General features: G+C 36.5%; 3 protein-coding genes across 3 annotated transcripts; 1 reads left to right on the forward strand and 2 right to left on the reverse strand.

Moving 5' to 3' along the window:
• Nucleotides 1-1,674: 1,674 nt before the first annotated feature.
• Nucleotides 1,675-5,318, reverse strand: LOC101303640. Its single transcript, XM_004306428.1, has 8 exons — nucleotides 5,154-5,318; nucleotides 4,172-4,514; nucleotides 3,905-4,078; nucleotides 3,733-3,811; nucleotides 3,553-3,612; nucleotides 2,306-2,427; nucleotides 2,141-2,212; nucleotides 1,675-2,016 (listed from the first exon to the last, which is right to left on the reverse strand). Exons 2-8 carry the CDS (start codon nucleotides 4,456-4,458, stop codon nucleotides 1,914-1,916), a joined length of 897 nt encoding a protein of 298 aa, XP_004306476.1. The 5' UTR covers nucleotides 4,459-4,514; nucleotides 5,154-5,318; the 3' UTR covers nucleotides 1,675-1,913.
• A 1,460-nt stretch (nucleotides 5,319-6,778) lies between these two features.
• On the forward strand, nucleotides 6,779-14,359 carry LOC101303931 (aladin-like). The gene is made up of 14 exons (XM_004306429.1): nucleotides 6,779-6,926; nucleotides 7,002-7,057; nucleotides 7,158-7,271; nucleotides 7,477-7,591; nucleotides 7,697-7,796; nucleotides 7,899-8,078; nucleotides 8,358-8,416; nucleotides 9,296-9,383; nucleotides 9,492-9,567; nucleotides 10,952-11,051; nucleotides 12,575-12,626; nucleotides 13,086-13,223; nucleotides 13,388-13,475; nucleotides 14,080-14,359. Exons 1-14 carry the CDS (start codon nucleotides 6,869-6,871, stop codon nucleotides 14,140-14,142), a joined length of 1,287 nt encoding a protein of 428 aa, XP_004306477.1. The 5' UTR covers nucleotides 6,779-6,868; the 3' UTR covers nucleotides 14,143-14,359.
• A 3,798-nt stretch (nucleotides 14,360-18,157) lies between these two features.
• On the reverse strand, nucleotides 18,158-20,065 carry LOC101304216 (poly(A) polymerase-like). Its single transcript, XM_004306430.1, has one exon. The coding sequence runs from the start codon at nucleotides 19,962-19,964 to the stop codon at nucleotides 18,306-18,308; it is 1,659 nt and encodes a 552-aa protein (XP_004306478.1). The 5' UTR covers nucleotides 19,965-20,065; the 3' UTR covers nucleotides 18,158-18,305.
• Nucleotides 20,066-20,703: the final 638 nt, after the last annotated feature.

Genomic DNA, 20,703 nt, shown 5'->3' on the forward strand with positions numbered 1-20,703 from the left:
ATGAAGATCATATCAGGCTGACAGGGTGCCTGCGGATAAAGAAGATTGATATTAACGATTGTAGGTGATATCTGTTTATTGCCTTGGATACGAAGCATGATGGAAGCTGAAGTATCTGACTCTCTGAATGTTTGACCATATAATTCATTTACTGTCTGAATGTTTTGCACTCCCCATTTGCTTGGTCAAACAGCACAATTTACTTGGAAATTATCTCTCTTTAGTGTCAAGGTGTGGAAAGATACTTCATTTATTCCATCATGTTTCCTTACCGCTTGTGGCAGTGACTTGGAACTTTTTGTACTTTGCATAGTGGTTCTGCACACCAATGTCTGTTGCTCTATTTCAGCTCACGCAACAGAGACTCTTGTTCTCCTCTTTAGGTTTTGTTTGATCTGAAAAAAGATTTGCTCCAAGTTGTGGAAAATAATAATGAGCCATTAAGTGAAGTTAAAGACTCGTCTCTCGACTGTAGTGCTGCTGGCAATGTCATTGACTGAACTAAAGCTGTTGCTGCAGGGTACTTGTTTAGTCGTTGGCCATATGTTTCCCAGGTCTATAACGGCATTGCTAATATCTTGGCTATGGATGGAGTCGTTAAGTTTCATGATTCAGGTATGCCATCGCTGCCCAAAAAATTCGACCAGTGTTTCATGGTGGCTTTTGTCCCAGTGAGATTTGAAGGGTAAAGTTCTAACGAGGTCACTCTTGGGCATTCCGTCTCTTGATTATTGATAAATTCCGAATGAAAGCTCTCTCTACTAGTTCCTCAGATACTTATTTGGGCATGTTTCAGTGTAATCCTTTCAAGAAACTTCCCTTCTGGAAAACCAACATCCTTTCAAGGGTGAGACCTTATAGAAGCCGCTGTACTTCATGTATTCCTGTTTAATCTCCATGCTATGTTTTCTGTTTTGTGTTTCTGATGAGCTTGACAAAATTAACAAACACTATTTTGGGAAGATACTTTTCCACTCGTACACACTGAAATTCAACACACTGAACTTGAATTTCAGTGCTTCACTATATGCTCATCTTCATACCAAATCTGCATATTGTACTGGCCTGGAATGGTGTATTTTTATTAGTCTTTTTCGATCATTTGCTGTGTAGAAAGTTCATTTTTGATAAAAAAAAAAAAATACTCTATGCCCCTTAATCCTAAAGAAACAAAATTGTTTTAATTGCTGCAAATAGTGGTTGGAGGTTGATGCTGTGCTGCGATTAATATAGATTAATATATTCACACACATACACTGATCATTTCATCTACAAATAGTGATTCAATTTGCGGGAAGTTATCAGCCTAATTTGAATAACAAGATAGAGATGATACAGATTTTATTAGACATTCGTTTAAAATGACAATATTCAAACCGAAATGACCAAGCAGAAACACAACTAACTGAAATCAAAGAACTGAAATACATACCTACAATGTCTTAGGAAGAACAAGACTAGAAGACTTTCTGGAACAAAAAGATTAGAAGACTCGACGAGCAGTGACACAAGGAGGGAGTTGGACTTGGGGTAGTGCAATGGATTTTGTTTTTAATTTGAGATGCACTGATGCGGCCTCTTCTGTTCGCTATTTGCAGTTTTGCAGACAAGAGATTTTGGATGCGTTTGGAATCATTATTGTTACACTTCAACAAAACCTCAGTCGTATAAACGAAATTACGAATTCTCTGATTTTCACATGGAGTGATAGAAATAATCTAAGCTATGCTTCAAACTACAAAACCTCATCATGTATGCTCTTGGTTATTTCTTCAGGACTATAAGGATAGGTGACGTAATGAGGTTTTGTAGTTTGATATAGATTCATGATGTAGTGTCATCTAAATTTAATGATTTTAATCTACTAAACTTTCAACGTAATACAAAAAGTTGGGAATTAGATAATTCAAAATTTAAATCTTGAAGTACTTATATCCATACTCTGCGTTGGTCATTCCCTCTTCCCAATCGCCGATTCTCTGACCACCAAAAACTATCTGCTGAATACCTATATATCTGCCACCACAAAAGCCAAAGAAGAATGCAGTAAATAAACAAGCTGTACACGTAGAACAGGCAAATTGAAGAAACTCTGTAAGAATGGATTCCTTTGTTTCACTTCAAAATTAATCAAACTTACTCTGAACTTAAGACTGTCAAGCAGTTGAGGAGTACATCAACAGCAAAATAGTCAGCTGTACCCAGGTCTACCCTGTTATAGATTAATATGCAAGTTCTCAAACGTATAAAATAAGTATTGAACAATGCTTAGACCAAATATTCAGATAAGTTCTGAGCAGCATACCAAACACGACCCCAGTTATCTTGAAACTCAATGTCACTGATCTCATGAAATGAAGATGGCATCACTTTGAAACCCTTATCCACATCATAGAGGGGATTGTACTCCATAGATGAATTTGCCAACTGCCACATCAAAATTATATTAGCATTCTCAATTCTTAAACACCGTTGCATCACTGAAACAAATACTCAAGGACATGATGAGGCACAAACATCCCACCAACATGGTATAAAGCAAAAGGACTTAATAGTTAATATAGATAGGCTCTTGTGTTGGGAAAGATTAGCTTAATTTACATTGTTGGTTTACTGGCCAATAGATTAAGCAGTGCAAATGGCTGTCCAACACGATATCAAATCCTTGGTGGTAAAAGAGGTCTTGGATTCCAAACCTCATTATTCATATCACAAGCCAGATATATATTGTACTGGTCACACCAAATCCTCAGGGTAAACAATGATAATTTTCCATTGGCAAATCTTTTTCCTCCCAAAATCTCAGAATTTAAAGCACTGTTCAAGTAAGATGAGATTAAAAACCAGATGGAGGCACATAAGAAACATTTCATCTTTTGAAGGTTATGAACTGTTCACTATTGTGCTAATTCTGACTTTTGTAAACCTTGTCCATTGTGATTATGTCATAACAACAAGAAGTTGCAGTCATTTTCTTTTTGCTCAACAAAATCAGATCACTTTCATTAAAACTGAGAGAGAACTCAGGGTAGTATGGGAGTAACAGGACAAAATATTAGTCAAAGGCATCTCATACTAAAACAAAACATCAAGAGATGGGATGCTGAATCCTCAGGAGGATATTCAGCAAGGACAGAGGTGGGTTCTGAAACCAGCCAGAATGGCACTTATATACTGACAACTAGTTGTTGCATAGTTGTGTACATCGTTAACATTACCGTTGCTGTAATGCTGGGTAATTCACAAGACCCCTGATCACTGCATTATTTCATAATTTAAGCAAGCTATTGACTAGGTAAAATTCTTTTGTATGAGATTCACCCAGTTATTACCATAATTAAGATAAAACAAATATGGCTATATATTTCGCAAAACGAATATACCAGTGTAAATGTCCAGTGAAGTTGCAAAATATTTTTTTTCCCCTCCCCTTTGCTCTATGAATTCAAGTATCAGTTGCAATTGAAGTAAAGCATAAGAAGCCAGTGGCAGTCACATATATACTAGGACAAAATAAAAGAAAATAATAAAATACTCAAACAGTGAACAAACCTGCAGATTAGTAGAATTAAAGGCACCCAAGCGTCCCATAACATACCATGACTGAATAACCTGCAGAAGTTTTATATACAAGTTACGCAGAAATAAAGAGTTATTCCGACAGGAAAGCCAGAAGATGATCTATATTTTTGGTAGGCTGATTTTTTGAACTAAGTGGACTGAGTAACGTACACTTCCAAAGAGATCAACATCACGATCAGACAGTGATCCAAAGAATTCAAACCAAATGTAAGAATCAAGGGGATTGAAGCTGTTAGACACCAAGAAGAGTGTGAAATAGTCTTCTTTTTCTAGAACAAAATCTAGAAATAGGAAGGATTGGAAATTTGAAGAAGAAGGTTACTCTCTGAAGGAGACTTTGAAGGCAAGGACTGAACCAGTTTTTGATTTGCGGAAGTCTCTGCCCTTCTGGCGAACTCTTTCTTCAACCCTTTTCCTCATGAGCTCAGGGTTTCCGATGCTATCTCCCAGAAGGGCTCTAAGCTCAGCATCATCTTTGCACGCATTTTCTAACACTCTTTCATCAGCAGTCAGCAACAAGAAACAAATTAGTACTTTCAAAATGAAAAACTAATTATATAGATAAGAAAGAAAATAATGAATGACTCACTTGGCCCAAGCAGGATAGTTGTGAAGGCGTTCGTACTCGCGCCTTCTCTTATCTTCACGGATTTTAAGAAGTCTGCGTCCTCTGGCTGTGGTTCCTGAGCCTTTTGCCCCATCCGACTCCAAGCTTGAACATACTATTAGTTGGTGATGACGAGGTGGCTGTAGTGTTACATGAAAATAGGTATACGGCAATGGCAACATTGTTTTCCTGTTCCATGAATGATCCTCCCAATCAGTTCTAAACGTGCCGTTGGCTGCCCCTATGCCCATGGCCATGGTCGCCTTCATTTATCCTCTCCCCCAGTGGCGAATCCAGGATTCAAACCGTGGGTGGGCTTTAACTTCTAAACAAGAAAAAGAAAAATTAGTGGGAGAATATGGATGATGCAAGAGAAGTTTATTGATTGCTAATACACACACACACACCCTCTATACAAGTTACAATAATTACACCATTGCTTGCAATTGCTTCTCGGCCTACATAATTAATCAAATTAATTATATAAAAAACAACCAGCACTGACAACATAGAAAATCAGTCTCCCAGATCAAGCATGCTTTAAGTAATATGATTCCTTACAAAGTATGGTTTGGAGTGAATACCTATTACTTCAAATACATGTAAAATAACTTTTACCATATTCACATCTTCCTAATAATGATCTAGCTTCCTGCCAATTAAATCACCAAGACAGATTATATATTGCTCCTTAATTTAAGTGCGTATAAGTAATTGCTAATTGCTACTGCCTACTGGAGAAGACCAGAATCATTTCGCAAGTCCACTCTGGATGTATACAACAAATGAGTAATGCATTACAGGTCTTTATCTTTCAATGAACCAAGAGCAGAAAATAGCAGATACAACTAGATAGTAGATGAATACATGATTAAAGCCACTATACCTCCAATCCGATATTCTCAATTGGAGAATAACAGAAAGAAAAACCCAATTTGAGATTGAAAAATTAACGAGAAGATACCTGGGCGCTGAAGTTGATTGAAGAACTGGGAAGAGCAAAAAAATGGAAAGAGGAGAAGTGGAGTGCTGTGTCGCAGTGCGAAGAGTAGAACAGCCGTCTAGTCTAGAAGACTTTGTGGAAGAAGAAGAAGATTAGAAGACTCGACGTCTCGACGAGAAGTGACACTGCACACGGGTGGATTTTCAGACTTTAGTTGCTACTTTCGCTGGTTAGATATTGTTGTTAATTTGTGACGTGGCCTCTTCCTTTTTAAAAATTAAAAAAATTACAACAATGTACCTCTAGAGCGTTCTCATATTTATCATATCTAAATATAAAGCCTGCGTAGCCTCAGAAAGGACCCCTAGCCAGATATTTAGAGAATGGAGACCGTGCCCGAGATTTACAAGAGCATTCGCCAAGAAGTTGGTTTCTCAAAAAGCATAAACAAAGCTGATATATACATGAACAAAGTTGGCTTCTCACATGCAACGGCAACAACTAATTACCAGTACATTGAAGGAACCAACAAACACATGCACAACATAGACATATCAAAACCACACATATAACAGAACTAGTAGCACCCACCTTTACTTTTGCAAATAAGGCGTAACCTCTTCGACCTAGTAGCTTAGTCTATACAGATGAAAAGAGATTGAGGTTTGGCTGGATTGGGATTTCAAGTTGGCATCTTCGATTGAGGTTTTGAGGTTTGGCTGGATTGAGGTTGTGAGCGATTTGTTGTTTTAGACGTTTACAATTCACGTTTTGAAAGAAAATGAAAGACTGATGCGATTGAATGAGATGATTAGGGTTAAAAAATGAAGATTGAGATCAAAACATCTAAAGAAACCAACGACTCAGATTAGTCTATATTTTTATACGGGACAAGACTAGACTGGACGGGCCTTAAATTTCAGTCTCACGGCCCGTCCTGTAGATAAACAATGGGATGGGTCTAGTGTTTTTAGACTTACATCCCGTCAAATTTTGAGACGGGATCTGGACGAGACCGAGATTTAAGTTTTTTATGCCCTACCCATTTCTCTTTGTCTCTCTCATGAGGGCCATACTTGTGTTGGGTTTTACGTGGGAGTAGTCTTATATTGCTGTTAGGTCGAGCTGTTTACCGTTTTATAAGTGGAAACGTACACCGTTGGATTTTAGGCGTCTAAGCTTGTTAGGACGGTTGCTTTGACATTTAGAAGGTTGTATATGAATATATGTTTTCTTTTTATGCATTTTTCTTTGTGGTTTTAGTTTTGGATGTTCATTGTTTAAACTTTAGTACATTTTTCTTCTTGGTTTTCAGGAAAAATTAGTCTATGCGCGTTGCACGACGTGTGCAACGTGCAAATAAAATGTGCAATCTTAATCTTAACAATTTATATATTGAGACCTCTATATATCTATTAAAGTTATACATCTTAATCATTCCACCTAGTGTCATATATTTACATTACATGCCGTGTACATGTAGACTCTAAGATTTTCAGGCTTTGCATCATTCTATTGGATGATAGTTGAGCATCAATTTGTAGTCTTTTACTGGCTTTACTTCGCAAGTGTTTAGACTAATGGGTAAAAAAAACGAAAAGGGTAAAAGAAGAAGACGATAAAAGACCATAAAGGCTCTCAAAGTTGGGGAACCAGAGCCGTAAATTCAAAACGCAGTGCACTAGTCCACTCTTGTTGTCTTCATCTTCTTCTTGGGTGGAAAGAAGAACCCAGAAATGCCTTGCTTTCCCCAACCCGGTTCCGTCACCGTTTGCGAAATCAATCGCGACCTCAGTAAGTCCCAACCCCTCTTTCTTCTTCTTCTTCTTCTCCGACCTAACTCTTACATCAATTCCTAACATGATACAGTCACTTCTGAAAACCTCTCGGATGATGGAGCCAAAGAAACCTACGGCAAGATTCTGGTCCGTGTTTCCTTCACATTTTTTTGATTGTTGTGTGTGTTTCTACATAATCAATTCATTGATTTCATGTGAAATTGATATATTCTTGTGTGTTTAACAGGGAATGACATTCAGCCCGGTTCCATTTCAATCAGAAGTCGGGCCTCCACCGACTCCGGACCACGAAACGCCTCCAACAAAGGGATTCCTACAAAGCTTCTTCCATCCTAACCATGTATCTTGCTTTTTCTCTCCTTTGTTTTCACATACTTTTACTTTTTCATTCATTTAGTTTGGAGAGCTACTAGCGAAATTCGCATTAGTGCAGTATAGTTTGTAATGCACAGGCGCGGCGCTGCATTGTGGAGTTAACAACAGTAGAATACAAATTTGTGATGCAACGAGGTTTTAAAATTTTAAAGTTGTGACTCAATGTGTAGGTGAGCTTGTTACCAGAAGTTGATCTTCAAGGGCTGAGCTGGCACCCACATAAACATGTTATAGCATTTATATGTGGCTCTAATCAAGTTTTGGTTCGGGATTATGAGGATTCAGGTTGGATGATGATCTGCTTTCTGTGTCAATTTTGATGGCTTGTTTTGTTAGGCTTTTGTCTTTGGCTTGACTCGTGTATATTTGCATGCGATTTTTATTTAACAGAAGGGAAGGAGCCATGCATTTTGGCTAATGAATCTCAGAAAGACGTCAAGGTACTTGAATGGAGGCCAAATGGTGGGAGAACACTTGCTGTGGCATGCAGGCAAGTAACATGAGTTCCTGCTTGGTGACATTGTACATTTTATGAGTGGGTATCTATTTCTTAACACCGATTGTGTTTTATTGTGTGGGACTATTGTTTCAGTGGTGGGATCTGCATTTGGGCCGCTTCTTTCCCTGGCAGTGTTGCATCTGTGAGATCTGGTGCTTCTTCCTTCTTGGGAACTCTCTCCAGAGGTTCTGGAATCCGATATACTTTGGTGGATTTTCTTCGGAGTCATAACAAGGAACAGATTACTGCGCTTTCCTGGAGTCCTGATGGAAGATATCCAAACAAACTCACTTCTTTGTTAAATTATGTTATATTGAAAACAAACTGCATCAAAATGAAGGGTTTCTTGCAACTTGTACTAGTTTTTTGGACACGCGAATTTTTTTTTGCCTTCAAAGATTGTTTGCTTATATTTTGCCTTTGGTTGCAGAAATACACAGAAACTTGCATGCATCTTATCTCTTTTTCTTAAATCATGCTCTGGCCTTATATTGATATTAACCCTTACTTTGTACATTATGGCTATTTGTAATATCCTTGACATGTACGTACATATTTGGCTTCTGGTTCTTATGAGAGTTCATCATTTACCATATGGGATGTTGCTCAAGGTATACACCATATACTACTTACTTCTTTTGCTACTTCTGTTTATTGTGAGTTCTGTCTTGATGTTTGCGTCATAGTAACTGTTTCGACCTTACTGAATGTTTTGTTAGCGTGATGACATTTTTCTATCTGTCTTAAAGTTGATGTTCTTCTGCATTAGCTTGCTATTACTACATCGCCATAACCATACCTAGTATAGTAGTATTATTCATAAATATTGTTGTAGCTCATGCGCCCAGTATACCGTTTCACTGTGTTCAAGTATGCATGGCACTATAAACTGACACACTGCATCTAATTTACTGCCTTGATTGCTGGTTTGGTAAAAGAAAATTTAGAAGTACTGTAGAGGGAGGGGACAAGCTTTTCTGAGATGGATAATATAAGTCCGCTACTCTTGTTTGTTTGTTGTGGATAGAAAGGGAAAGAATAATTATCCTCGGGACTTGATCTGACACTTTGACATTGGCTTGTTTCTTGCCTAACTGCATACCATCAGTTTATCTTTATCAATTTGATTGAAAAAGGATTGCATATACTCGTGCACAACTGGCACTGCTTTTATTAAAGTAAATTAATCCTTTGTAATGGCCCAATATGCTAAACCATTTGAAGATCAGTAAAAGATGATAAACGGGCATTTGGGATTTTATTCCTATTTTTCTATGACCATATGTGTCTTGTTTTCTAATGGAATTGTATGTTATTTATTTGTTTTTTTATTTTTATTTTTTTATATCTGCTTTCCTCAGGATCTAGTACTTTTAGTTTATTTGATTTTTAACACGTCTTTTTTGCTGGTGATTAAATCAGCCGCTTTTATACTGTTGAAGCAGAAGACATATTCTTTACTTTGTAATTTGTCTTCTCTTCTTTCTTAGGGATTGGGACACCTATTCGACGCGGACTAGCTGGCATATCAATACTGAAGTGGTCACCAACTGGCGATTACTTTTTCTCTGCAAAATTGTACTGTCATATTTTAAATAGTTCCCTTTGGTTTGGTTTGTCTTAAACTTAATTGAACATATACCAGTTTAGGATGAATAAGCTGATCATTCCGTTATTGCTAATCAGTGATGGATCGTTTTATCTTTGGGAGACAAACACATGGGTATCTGAATCGTGGTCGTCAACTACCGGCTTTGTAAAGGTCAGCTACAGTTTCATTTTGTAGATGCATGTTAAGTGATGACCTATATGGCTACCAATGTTTTAGATCATTGAGATAGGTAGCTTTTATACCATGCTGTCATTTTGAGTGTATGGCAGTATCAAAAGTAGCTCGATGAGGACATCATTAGTCAAACCTTTTAAGGTATATGAGCGAAAGAAATGGAAAAAAGAGCACCTAATTTTTCCCTTTCCATATGGCTTGATTAATTGCTGTCAAGATAATTACTGCAGCTATGAGGGAAAGACTGAGTCTGATTCTAGCAGTCTCTAAGCCTTGTGTCATTTCAAATTTCTGTTTTGGTTTAGTAGTTTTAAAGTTTCATTTATTAAGTCTTTTATGCTTCAGGTTTAGTAGTTTCTGCTTGGTGTCGTTTCAAATGCTAGTTAATTATTGCTAGTTGATGTGTACTTTGTTCAAGTATAAATAAGTTTAAGTGCCGAATGGCAAGTCATGCCTTTATCATAGTATGTATAAATTTTTCATGTGATGAGAATATATGTGTGAAGCCTAGTTTGGTGAGAAGCCTTCGTGTGATTCCTAATTCAAAGTTCTCTGTTGCTGTACTACAAAATCTGTGTTTTATAAGCTCTAAACCTAGGGTTTGTTGATCCTGGTGTCTAGGCAGTGAGTAAACTGCATCATGGCAGTCAGTGGTGCACCTAGGATTTCGTCTCTACGGGGGCGTAGTGAAAAATACAATATGTAATGGAACAATAAAAAGAGGCTGTTTCAAAAGAAAAATATTCCCATTCAATCAAGGAAAAAAATTACAGATCATAAATTTAAATTTAATCAGTTTTGATTATTGTATTGAATACCTTAACCTATAGGGTCAGGCGGCTGATCTCTCTATTTCAGTAAAAAGAGGCTGGGTTTGTGGTGGATTAATGAGTAAGAAGCTACCTAGGCTTTGGGGGTTTGAAAGTTAATAATAAGTAAATTTTGTCTCTTAATCCGCTTAACCATCTACTAATTGCCCTCGGGGGAGAAAAATTGGTGACATCACCAGCCCCAAGTAGCCCTATACTGGGTCTGCCAGTGATAGCAGTTCCCCTTTTTTTCTTATCCTTGTCATTGCTTTGCGATGAATGGCTCCTGACAGGTATGCTGTATGTTTGTTGTGAGGAATGGTCAAGTTTCTTAGGTAGTTAGCTCGGAATGGAACTTTCTTGGGTAGTTAGCAACTGGAAAGGTTAGGCTTATTGCTTTTCAACTAAATCACCCATTGTAATATACAACTTCTGCTTGTTCATTGCCTCACTGACTCGTGAATCCTATTAAAAGCACACTTGGTCGGGCAGAAATGTCCAACATATATCAGTTGCAGTTTTCCGTATGCTTATTTGTGTCTTCATACTAGGGAGCATCATGGGATCCTGATGGGCGTATGATACTTCTTGCTTTCTCTAAATCTTCAAGTTTGGGGTCCATTCACTTTGCTTCAAAGCCGCCATCACTGGGTATGCATGCTTACTTTAAAATTTGTTTGTATGATATTATATATATATATATATATATATATATATATTATGCGAAACAAGACTTTGGTTATGTTTGAGCCCGTCATTGACATCAATGTGCTCTTTTTTTTTCTTCATTTGTTGTTCTCCCCTATGTTTTTTTGGTAAGCTTAATTGACATGAGAAGTATGTTACACACCTCATAGTAGAAAGGGCATCCAATGAAAGAAAGCTGTAGACATACAAGATGAAATGTTAGAAACATTGAGCAACAATTTAAATCTTCAAGCTGGTTGAAGCTTTTAGTATTGATATCTACATTACTATTAAGAGGGCTTTCTAGGGGCTTTTGCTGCTTGTGTCTCTGTCTGTCTCTGCATCACTCAACCATATGGGGAGAGATCTAAAGTCTGGTCCCATCGATCACACTTCCTTTGAACCAGAACTGGTCGAGAGAGATGAACCTTTAAAGTTCTATATGAAGTATGCAAATATTGAAAATTGCATCTTTCGTTATGATCTCTGTTGATGAAGGAAGTTGAGTGAGGGAGAAGAGATTCGCTACTGCATCACACATAAAGAAATTAGCTGGCTTTCTTGAGAAACAGAGTTCCCTAATAGTCTGCTTTTGACTTCAATATGCCGATAATGAATTTTAAACAGGCAGTGCTTAAACTCAAGTAGTGAGATCTTAACTTAAGCCATTAGGTCTCCTCGATAAGTGACTCTTCCTGTAACCAGGAAGCAGACATCAACTCCGGTCAGTGCTTAAACTCAAGTAGTGAGGATCTTGACTTAAGAAATTAGGTCTCCTAGATTAATGACTCTTCCTATAAGCTGGGAAGCAGATATCAACTCCAGCTTTGTGCAAATAGAATCAAAGGCGGTCTTCGGAAAAGCCTTAGTGCAGATGTCAGCTAAATCATCTCCAGTAATATATCTGCTGTCAAGTTGAGCCTTTAATTTATGCTAGCAGATAACGAGAAACTATCAGTCCCTTTAGTAAAAAACAGGCTGTATATTATTGCCTACATCATGGAGGATTTGTGATGGAATGTCACTCAGTCGATTCAGTTCAAATCATGTCATTTTAGAGCAATTACCATGCAACAGCTTTATTGCGTAAACAATATGAAAGCTGATCTTCTGTACAAATTGCCTCGTATATTTCAACTTTATTTTTGAGTCTGTACGACTTCAATAAATTTTCCGACACATTAACTTTCAGTATGAAGAACACAAACAGCTTCCTTTCCTTTGCTTAGTGAGGCCGGCGGTACGCACCTTGTGTGTCAATGCTTACTGCATTTTTAATTTTGTTCAATCATGTGTACTTCTCAAATGAATGATAGAAAGAACGTGATGTTTTTTCAAGGAGGCCACTAGAACTCGCAAAATATACTTTTCAAATGAATGACGATACTGACTGTCAAGATGGATAAACTGTTCGTTTGGTATTGAAGAACTATCTGGACCTGATGAAATCTTATGGCTATTATCTTTTCACTGATTTTTTTTTCCAGATGCTCACCTATTACCTGTTGAACTACCAGAGATTACAGCCTTAACAAAGAGGTAGAGACAAGCATTTCCAACTGTTTTTACATTTTCAGTAATATCCATGCATGTTTGATTAACTGATTTTATTCAATGGGACTGTCTACAATTGTGATTCATACAAAAGGTGATTGCGTGTATCATATTTTCTTGGTATGTGGGATATACGAACTGGTCTGCCTTTTTTTCTTCTCTCTCTCTCTCTCTCTTCTTATTTTTTTATTTTTATTTTTTATTTTGATGTAGTAACACATTTAAGTTTCCTAAACTTCATAGTGTGTCATTTTTCTTTTGAACCTGTCAATTAGATACTTTTGGTGTCCATTTTATCTTATATCTTTAGCAAAATAGCTAAGTGTTTCATATGACCATTGTAAGTTAGAAAATCTCAAATATATTTTAATATGTATTAATTTATACCACTTGTACATAGTAATGTTTTTTGAGGACAGTTCTGATCTATGCTTTTATCTTCAGTCAGGGCATTGAGAAGATAGCTTGGGATGCTTCGGGAGAGCGATTGGCTGTATCTTTTAAAGATTGCGATGAGTTGTATAGTGGTCTTATTGCCATCTATGATGTTAGAAGGACTCCTCTAATCTCTGCATCATTAATGTGAGATGATTATTCTTATTGCTCTTTTTTTGTTTTGTTATTATTCATTTCTTTTCCCTTATAATAGTTGTTAAATGTTGTATGTTAAATTAGTACAGTCCACTGACAAATAGAATGGATAAGGTTGTTGCCTTTGCTTATGGTTTCCTATAATATGAATACAGTGGGTTTATCAGAGGACCTGGGGAGTGTCCAAAGCCTATAGCATTTTCATTTCATGACAAGTTTAAGCAGGGACCATTGCTTTCTGTGGTAAGTTAGCATCAAAAGATTCTTTCTCTTACCTAGTATACTGGGAATTGTGATGTGTGATTATTCTCTGTTCAAAATTTGATATTTTAGGTATGTTTAAATGCATGTGACTTTCACATAATTATCTGATAGAATGTTATCGGATTATGATAGTATCATATCAAATTCCCGTGCTCGTATATTGTTTTTATGGCATTGACCAGTGCCCAACTATTTGGGGGTTTTCTGAGAATTGCTAATTGGAGAATGGAAAGAAAAACTAAGTGCATGACAGCACTCATCCCCTGGGGACTGGGGTGGTAAACCTCTTGTGTATGAGGGAAGCACATTCTCAAATATCTGCAGCAGTTGCATATTAAAGTTGTATAGTAGAGGAAACTATCTGTTTAGACATAGTTCACACTTTGATTGTGTACAGACAACATAACTGATAACGCCATTTATGGGCCTAAAAGGGACCCCGAAAGAAAAATAGAAGCCAGGAGCCTAAAAGATAAAATTCTTCTGGAATTGTTTTGAAATATTTCTTATAAACTATTATCAGTCATGTACTATTGCCACATAACTGATAATGCCACTTTGACTGACTTGTGTACTTTTGCAGTGTTGGAGCAGTGGATTTTGCTGTACCTACCCTCTGATATTCCGTTCCCATATTCTTCCCTAGCTTGTTCTTGTATTGCTCTCTACTACCACCTATGATTATTTTCTGTACGAGTATGTTTTGTACATGATTTTGTAAAACTGAATACTGTAAACCTATATGTTTACATTCTCTTCATTGTTCTCAGAGGAAGTAGTAAACTAGTAATGAGGTATATGTTTGAACGTTAATTATTGGTTTCAAGTTTCAACAATGAACTACAAACACTGATATTATATGGATTTTGCCATCTAGCTTCCCGGATTTGATATTATTTTAGATTTATTCGACAGAAATTTCAGATAACATCTCTCTATGGGATCCCCAAGTTTTTGAGCAACATACTAAACATTTGGTACAAAACCAAAACCAGGCCAATATGAAAAGTTGTAGATCATGTGAGATTCATTTCTTAGTCAATTGTAAAGACAGTTTGTGAGACGAATTAGTCTCCTTGTTATGGTGATTATTATGGACTTAGGGGAGAAATTTTAAGTAATCGAGAGGAAACCTCTTTTGGCTGCGACTTGGATAGGTAATTCCGATTCCATCTGGTCTGGAAACGTTTGAACTTTTTTTTTTATTGGTTACAAAAGGGACCTAAAAGCCCAAATAAAAAGAAAAACAAAAAACTACAAACTAAATATTGGAGCAAAGTCCAGTTCTTCTTCCTCTATTAACACTAGCAAGATCGTCCAAAACTTGAGCATTATGAGTAGGGACATCAACAAAAGTGATCCGACCAAGATCATGGTTGATATTGTCCTTGGCCAAAGCATCAGCTACCATATTGCACTCTCTGAAAATGTGATTAAGTTTTGCATTCTGCAAATTAGCCATCATTGCAACACAACCATCAAGTAAAGAGCCTAAGGGATGAATCCCATTATCAGACTTAAGCATGAGTTGAACCAGCACAGCAGAATCTGACTCAATCTCATGGTTGACAATTGAGTGCTTAAACAAGATGACTCAAGCTTCAGCATCAAGGATTTCCCCAGTACCAAGGTTAATCTGAAAACCATCCACCCAACTTCCAAGATGATCACGAAGCACTCCACCAGCACCAATTTTTCCAAAATTAGAAGACCTAGTTCCAGCAATGTTCAACTTAAAGTAATTCTCAGGAGGCTTACACCAAGAAAACATAGTGTAACTGAAAGTAGAATTAAGATTAGCTTTAGCTTGAGCACTAGTCCATTCCTCAACATAACTCCAAATAACTTTCTCAGGCCAAGCAGGCAAAATGAAGGCAGAATCAAAAATCACCTTTTTTGTCCATTTCCAAATAAACCCACACATAAAAACAAATAAATTACACCAGTTAATATTGTTCTGGTCTGGCAGTGAAGTTGAGCAGCAAACCAACTATTCCAATCAAGAGAAAAAGAATTTGAGATGGAACCTACTTTTGAACTTTTTTACATATGAATATAATTTGTAAGTGAAAATTCTAAAATAAATTGGACCGGAATTGAAACAGATATGAAAATTTTCAAAGTTTCATGTTTGAACTCTTTCGTCGCAAGAAGAATGTCAGCTACTTTCTTGAATTCCTTTGATTCCAAAATAATTTTTCTGTTCCATTATCAAACTCCTAAAGTTGTCTTCTATATCTGAGATTTCTAGGGTTTAGGGTTTAGGGTTCGCTTAGACCTAAGGGATGAACTATAACTCATACGGGATGAATTAAGAAAAGCCTAAGGGATGAATTATAACTCCTAAGGGTTAAGACTAGGCCTAGTTGGGTACAGCTTCGCTTTTTAAAAAAATCAACTTCTATCCAAACTTTTAGATTTTATAATGTTTGGTAAATGAAAGAAAAACAGTTTTTTTTTTATAAAAATTACAAGTCACTAGCAGCAGCTTTTAGAAGCTACCTGAATGTAACTTTTAAAAGCAGCTGTCACTAAAAACACTAGAAATTAATAAATTTTATCTTGGCAGCACTTTTAAAACTAATATTTACCAAACACAAAACTGTTTTAATTCACAGCTGATTATTTTCGCAGTACAACAGCATCAGTTTTTTTTTTAAAGTCACAGCAATACCAAACTAGCCCTACCTACATGTATTGTATATCCAAAAATATTTTTCAGTTCAATAGGGTACATAAAAGTTGATTCAATACAAGTAGATTTATATTAGGCTCCTTGGAAGCGTTGGTAGAGTCTGTGAAGACAGACACTAGAAGTTATTCTATAGATTTTCTTACGTAAGGCTAGGGTGTGTTAATGTATACGATGCATCAACTTTGTCCTTAAGTTATAAAATGAGTCCTCAAAATAGTAATATTTGTCCTCAAAGTTGTAATATGAGTCGTTAAAGTTGTTAAAAAAAATTAGTTACCATATTAGTCCTCATTTGTTCTTAAAGTGGTAATTAAGTCCTCAAAATTGTAACAACTTTTTTTAATCACTTTGAAGACTCAATTACCACTTTAAACACACATTTTACCACTTTAAAGACACATGATTATTAATGTTGTAACTAGAAAATTTTACTACTTGAAGGATTATATTACAACTTTGAGGATTAATATTACTGGTTTAATGACTCAATTTACAAAGTTGATGCATCATCATTAACACATTATAGAATTTTCCGATTTTTCTGTGAGTGGAAAAAAAATGCTTCAAATGAAAAAGGTAGCTTGCATTTGAATTACTTTAACAATTAAAGGACTACATTGACATCTGAAGGGAATATTTAAGGACTCATATTACAACTTCGAGGACTAATATTAGTATATTACTGGTTTAAAGACTCAATTTACAAAGTTGATGCATAGAGAAATTTTATTAACACATCCCTAAATGCTAGATACACATCTCTTTTTTTGTATAAATTATATAAGACTTTATGGGTCTGTAAAATTACCAAAAGAGACATTCATATCAAAAGTAAAGAAAATATCATGCTTAAGACATTCATATTAATTATTATACTTCTAACACTTTAAATTCTAACTTGAATCGAGTACCAATATTTTAAAACCACATATGCATACTATGCAATAGTTCCCAAGAATCGATTTTAGTTTTACACAAAATTGAGCATTCCAATGCTAAAAGTTCAGTCAAGGACTTAAGTGATATATTGTTTTGTTTTATTTTAATTCGTTAGGCTCAAGAATTCTTGAAATCAGTTTGAGTAAGAGACTCTTTGAGAATAAATTTTATCGAGGAAAACTGATGGACAATGGTGTTAACAAAATGAAATCCCTCGAGGAAGATCTTAACAAGGTGGAACCTTTTAGAAAAAAATAAAAATCTTCGAGGAGATGTCAATGAGGTAAAACAGTACGAGAAAAGATGAAACATTTTGAGAAAAATCTCACTAATGTGAACTTCTTTTTTTTTGAATAAATTGAGTAATGGATCTAGAAAAGTATGTGTATTTAGTCAATGAGTCATATATTTAGTGAATAAGTTGTGTATTCAAATAAGGGTATTGTAGGAACTTTGGGTATGTGTATCTAATAAAATGTTAAAACAATAAAATTAATAGATGGTGTATTAAGTATGAGATGTGTATTTAGCAATTAGGGATGTGTTAATAAAATTTCTCATCACATTATTCGTATGCATTAACACATTATAAAATTTTCCGATTTTTCTCTGGGTGGAAAAAAAATGCTTCAAATGAAAAAGGTAGCTTGCATTTGAATTACTTTAACAATTAAAGGACTACATTGACATCTGAAGGGAATATAAAAAGGAAACTGATATATCACGTATGAAGTTCATGTGTTATCATTAGATGCAATTGTTTGGTGTTTTGTAGGCATTGTGTAGGTAGACATACTGAATTTTTTTTCTTTTTGATTTTTTCTTTTTTCTTTTTTTTGATTGAAACCAAACTATACTGAATTCTTTTCTTGACTATAATGAAAATTCTTTGCTAAGAATGCATGTTTCCACCGCAGGGAGATAATGTTAAAACTTATTTCCTAAACAAGTTCCCTTGTTGTCCTGTAATTCTGGGTCAATACAAAATTAAACTAAAATCAAGCATATTTAACATCAAGCTAACAACGAAACAAAGAAAGCAAGCAGGGAAACAATTCTGAAAAAAGAATCATGTATTTCATTAAAATTTGTATGTTCAATTTGTACATAGTACTTACATAGAGTGGCAACTTAAACTCTTAAACTACATTTCCTAGGAACAAAAATTTGAGTACTCAATAACCATGTATGAGCCTCAACAATGGTTGATTGCACCTCAGGAAAGCTTCAGCGGGAGCATTTTGATAGGAACGTACAGACTTGGTGCACCTAGCAAAGTCGGTCTCCACATTATCATCCACTCTCTTTCTCTTCTGACCTGAACCTGCTACATCTTGAACACTTGCTTTAGCTTCACATTGGCTTCTCCCCAAAGACTTTCCAGGAAATACAAAATCAGGTATGTCCCTCTGTTTTGCAAGGGAAACACAGATCTCCATTCCAATCTTCTTTGACACATACTCATCCACAGCACGCTTAAATTCATCAACACATCCTGTTATATCAATATGATGCAGCTCACCTTCATTGACTGGAACTCCTTGTTTACGTTGTAGACCCATGAAGTATGAGCTATGCAAAGGTAGGGATTTGTCTGAAAAGTCACCTGGGTATGGGCGACACTGCAGCATGCCAGAAGTATGTTTCTCAATTTTCAATATCAGTTGACGGAGACGGGACTCAACCCAGCCTTTCCATTTTCTAAAGTCATCCGCATCCCCTGCCTTGATGCTAATCTGCAAGTAATTCTTACACTCCTCAAAGAATGGATACGACTCAAACAGGGTATGCCAATCAGCCTCATGTCCTGCTTCCATAGCCTTACAGATTTCATTTCCCCTCTTGAACTCCCCAGACATGATGCACAGAGTAGTGGAGGAGACATTGTAGCTAGAGTTCACACACGGATAAGCTGGAGTAATTATAGGCATCACGTGGTACCTCTCCTTTGGATTCCTTCTAGGATCCCAACCCTGTTGTCCAAGAAATGAAGGCCCGTCTTCTTCTTTGAACTCGCAGAGCATAATTGGATTTGGCCAACGCCATTCCGAATAGATCCTGAAAAAGCGAGACACTAGCAAATTAGGAAATGCATTAGGGTAAAGTTGGCATATGCGAGCAACAAGCAACGCCCAGTTTATACCACCAAGAAATCCAACAACGTTGGAATAAAGACCACGGCGCTTTGCCCACAGTCTAACAAACCTCAATGTGGTGCGAAAAGTTCGCACGTTAGGGACTAAACCAATGATTTGGTCAGTAACCCGACAACCATTAAGGCTCCGAATGGACTGCTCATCATGAGGGCAGACACACGATAAAACAGAACCACTGGACATATCTAAATCATCAGGAACAACAAAAAGAGTGAGCCTCGCATAGACTAGATCAACCGACACTCCATTTAACTTGAACTTAATAACAGGAACATAAGCATCAGGGACAGCAATCAACTCAGTAACTTGAGTCATGCACTCCAACATCTTATACAACTCACCAAAGAAATCAACTTCCCTTGAAGCATAAACAGGCCCAACACATAGAGTGTCTAAATCGGCACCGGCCCCATAAACTCCTAACCTGAAAGACCCAAAACTGAAAACCCTAGCATTGGACTCCACAGCGAAACCCTTGGCTCTAGAAATATTGTTGATCCAAGTTTTAACGACCCGATCGAGAAGCCCTAAAACCTCTTCCATAAGCACCCGTTCTTGCCTGCCGGCATATCCCCCATTCTCTCTCAGGATCATCTCGATTTCGTTGGATTTCTCCACATCGCGTTGAGTTGGGAAATCCAACGAAATGGGATCGGTTAAACCGAATCGGACACCCATTCCGAAACCCACCAACTGAAATTGAAAGACAAGAATCAAAAACAATATATGAAAATCTTACACAAATTGCAGAGCGAAAACAGAAACACAGAGCAATAGAGAAACAGAATAGATTGTCAGAGAGCGAATGAAACGAGAGAGCGAGCAAGAGAGCGAGCGAGAGAGCGAATGTACGCCATGAGTTACGAAGACACGTATATGTAAACGGCCAAGACGCGTCGTTAAAACTACGCCAATATTTTCGTTAAAACTACGCTAATATTAAAATACGCGTCTTCGTTAAAACTACGCTAATATTCCGTATTTCTAATTTTTATTAATTGGTAAGACCAACAGAGAGACACTCTCGTCTCTCAGTTCTCAAGTTTATAGGTGTTGTGACGCTCTTCAACCACGCCACGCGCTTAAACAACGGTTTTTTTTTCTTTTCTTTTCTTTTTGCTATTTAAATATGTAACACTGCCTTAATATCTTAAAAGCGATTATTTTATTTCTGGGGACTTTTTAAGCATGCACAAAATAACATTTTCAGGGACGGAGCCAGAAATTTTAAATACACTAGGTTAGACTCGAATCGATGAATAATTTGTTTTTGTAAAAAAGTAAAATAAACTCTCGATGATTTACTTGTTTCCTTTTAAGTGTGATATATATACAGTAAGAAAAAAAAAAAAAAAAACTCGTTCACATCTACCACAGGAAGATGTGAAAGTAATAAATAATTTGCATTTAGACAAAG

Source organism: Fragaria vesca, linkage group LG7, assembly GCF_000184155.1.
Source record: "Fragaria vesca subsp. vesca linkage group LG7, FraVesHawaii_1.0, whole genome shotgun sequence".
Classification (NCBI taxonomy): domain Eukaryota; kingdom Viridiplantae; phylum Streptophyta; class Magnoliopsida; order Rosales; family Rosaceae; genus Fragaria; species Fragaria vesca.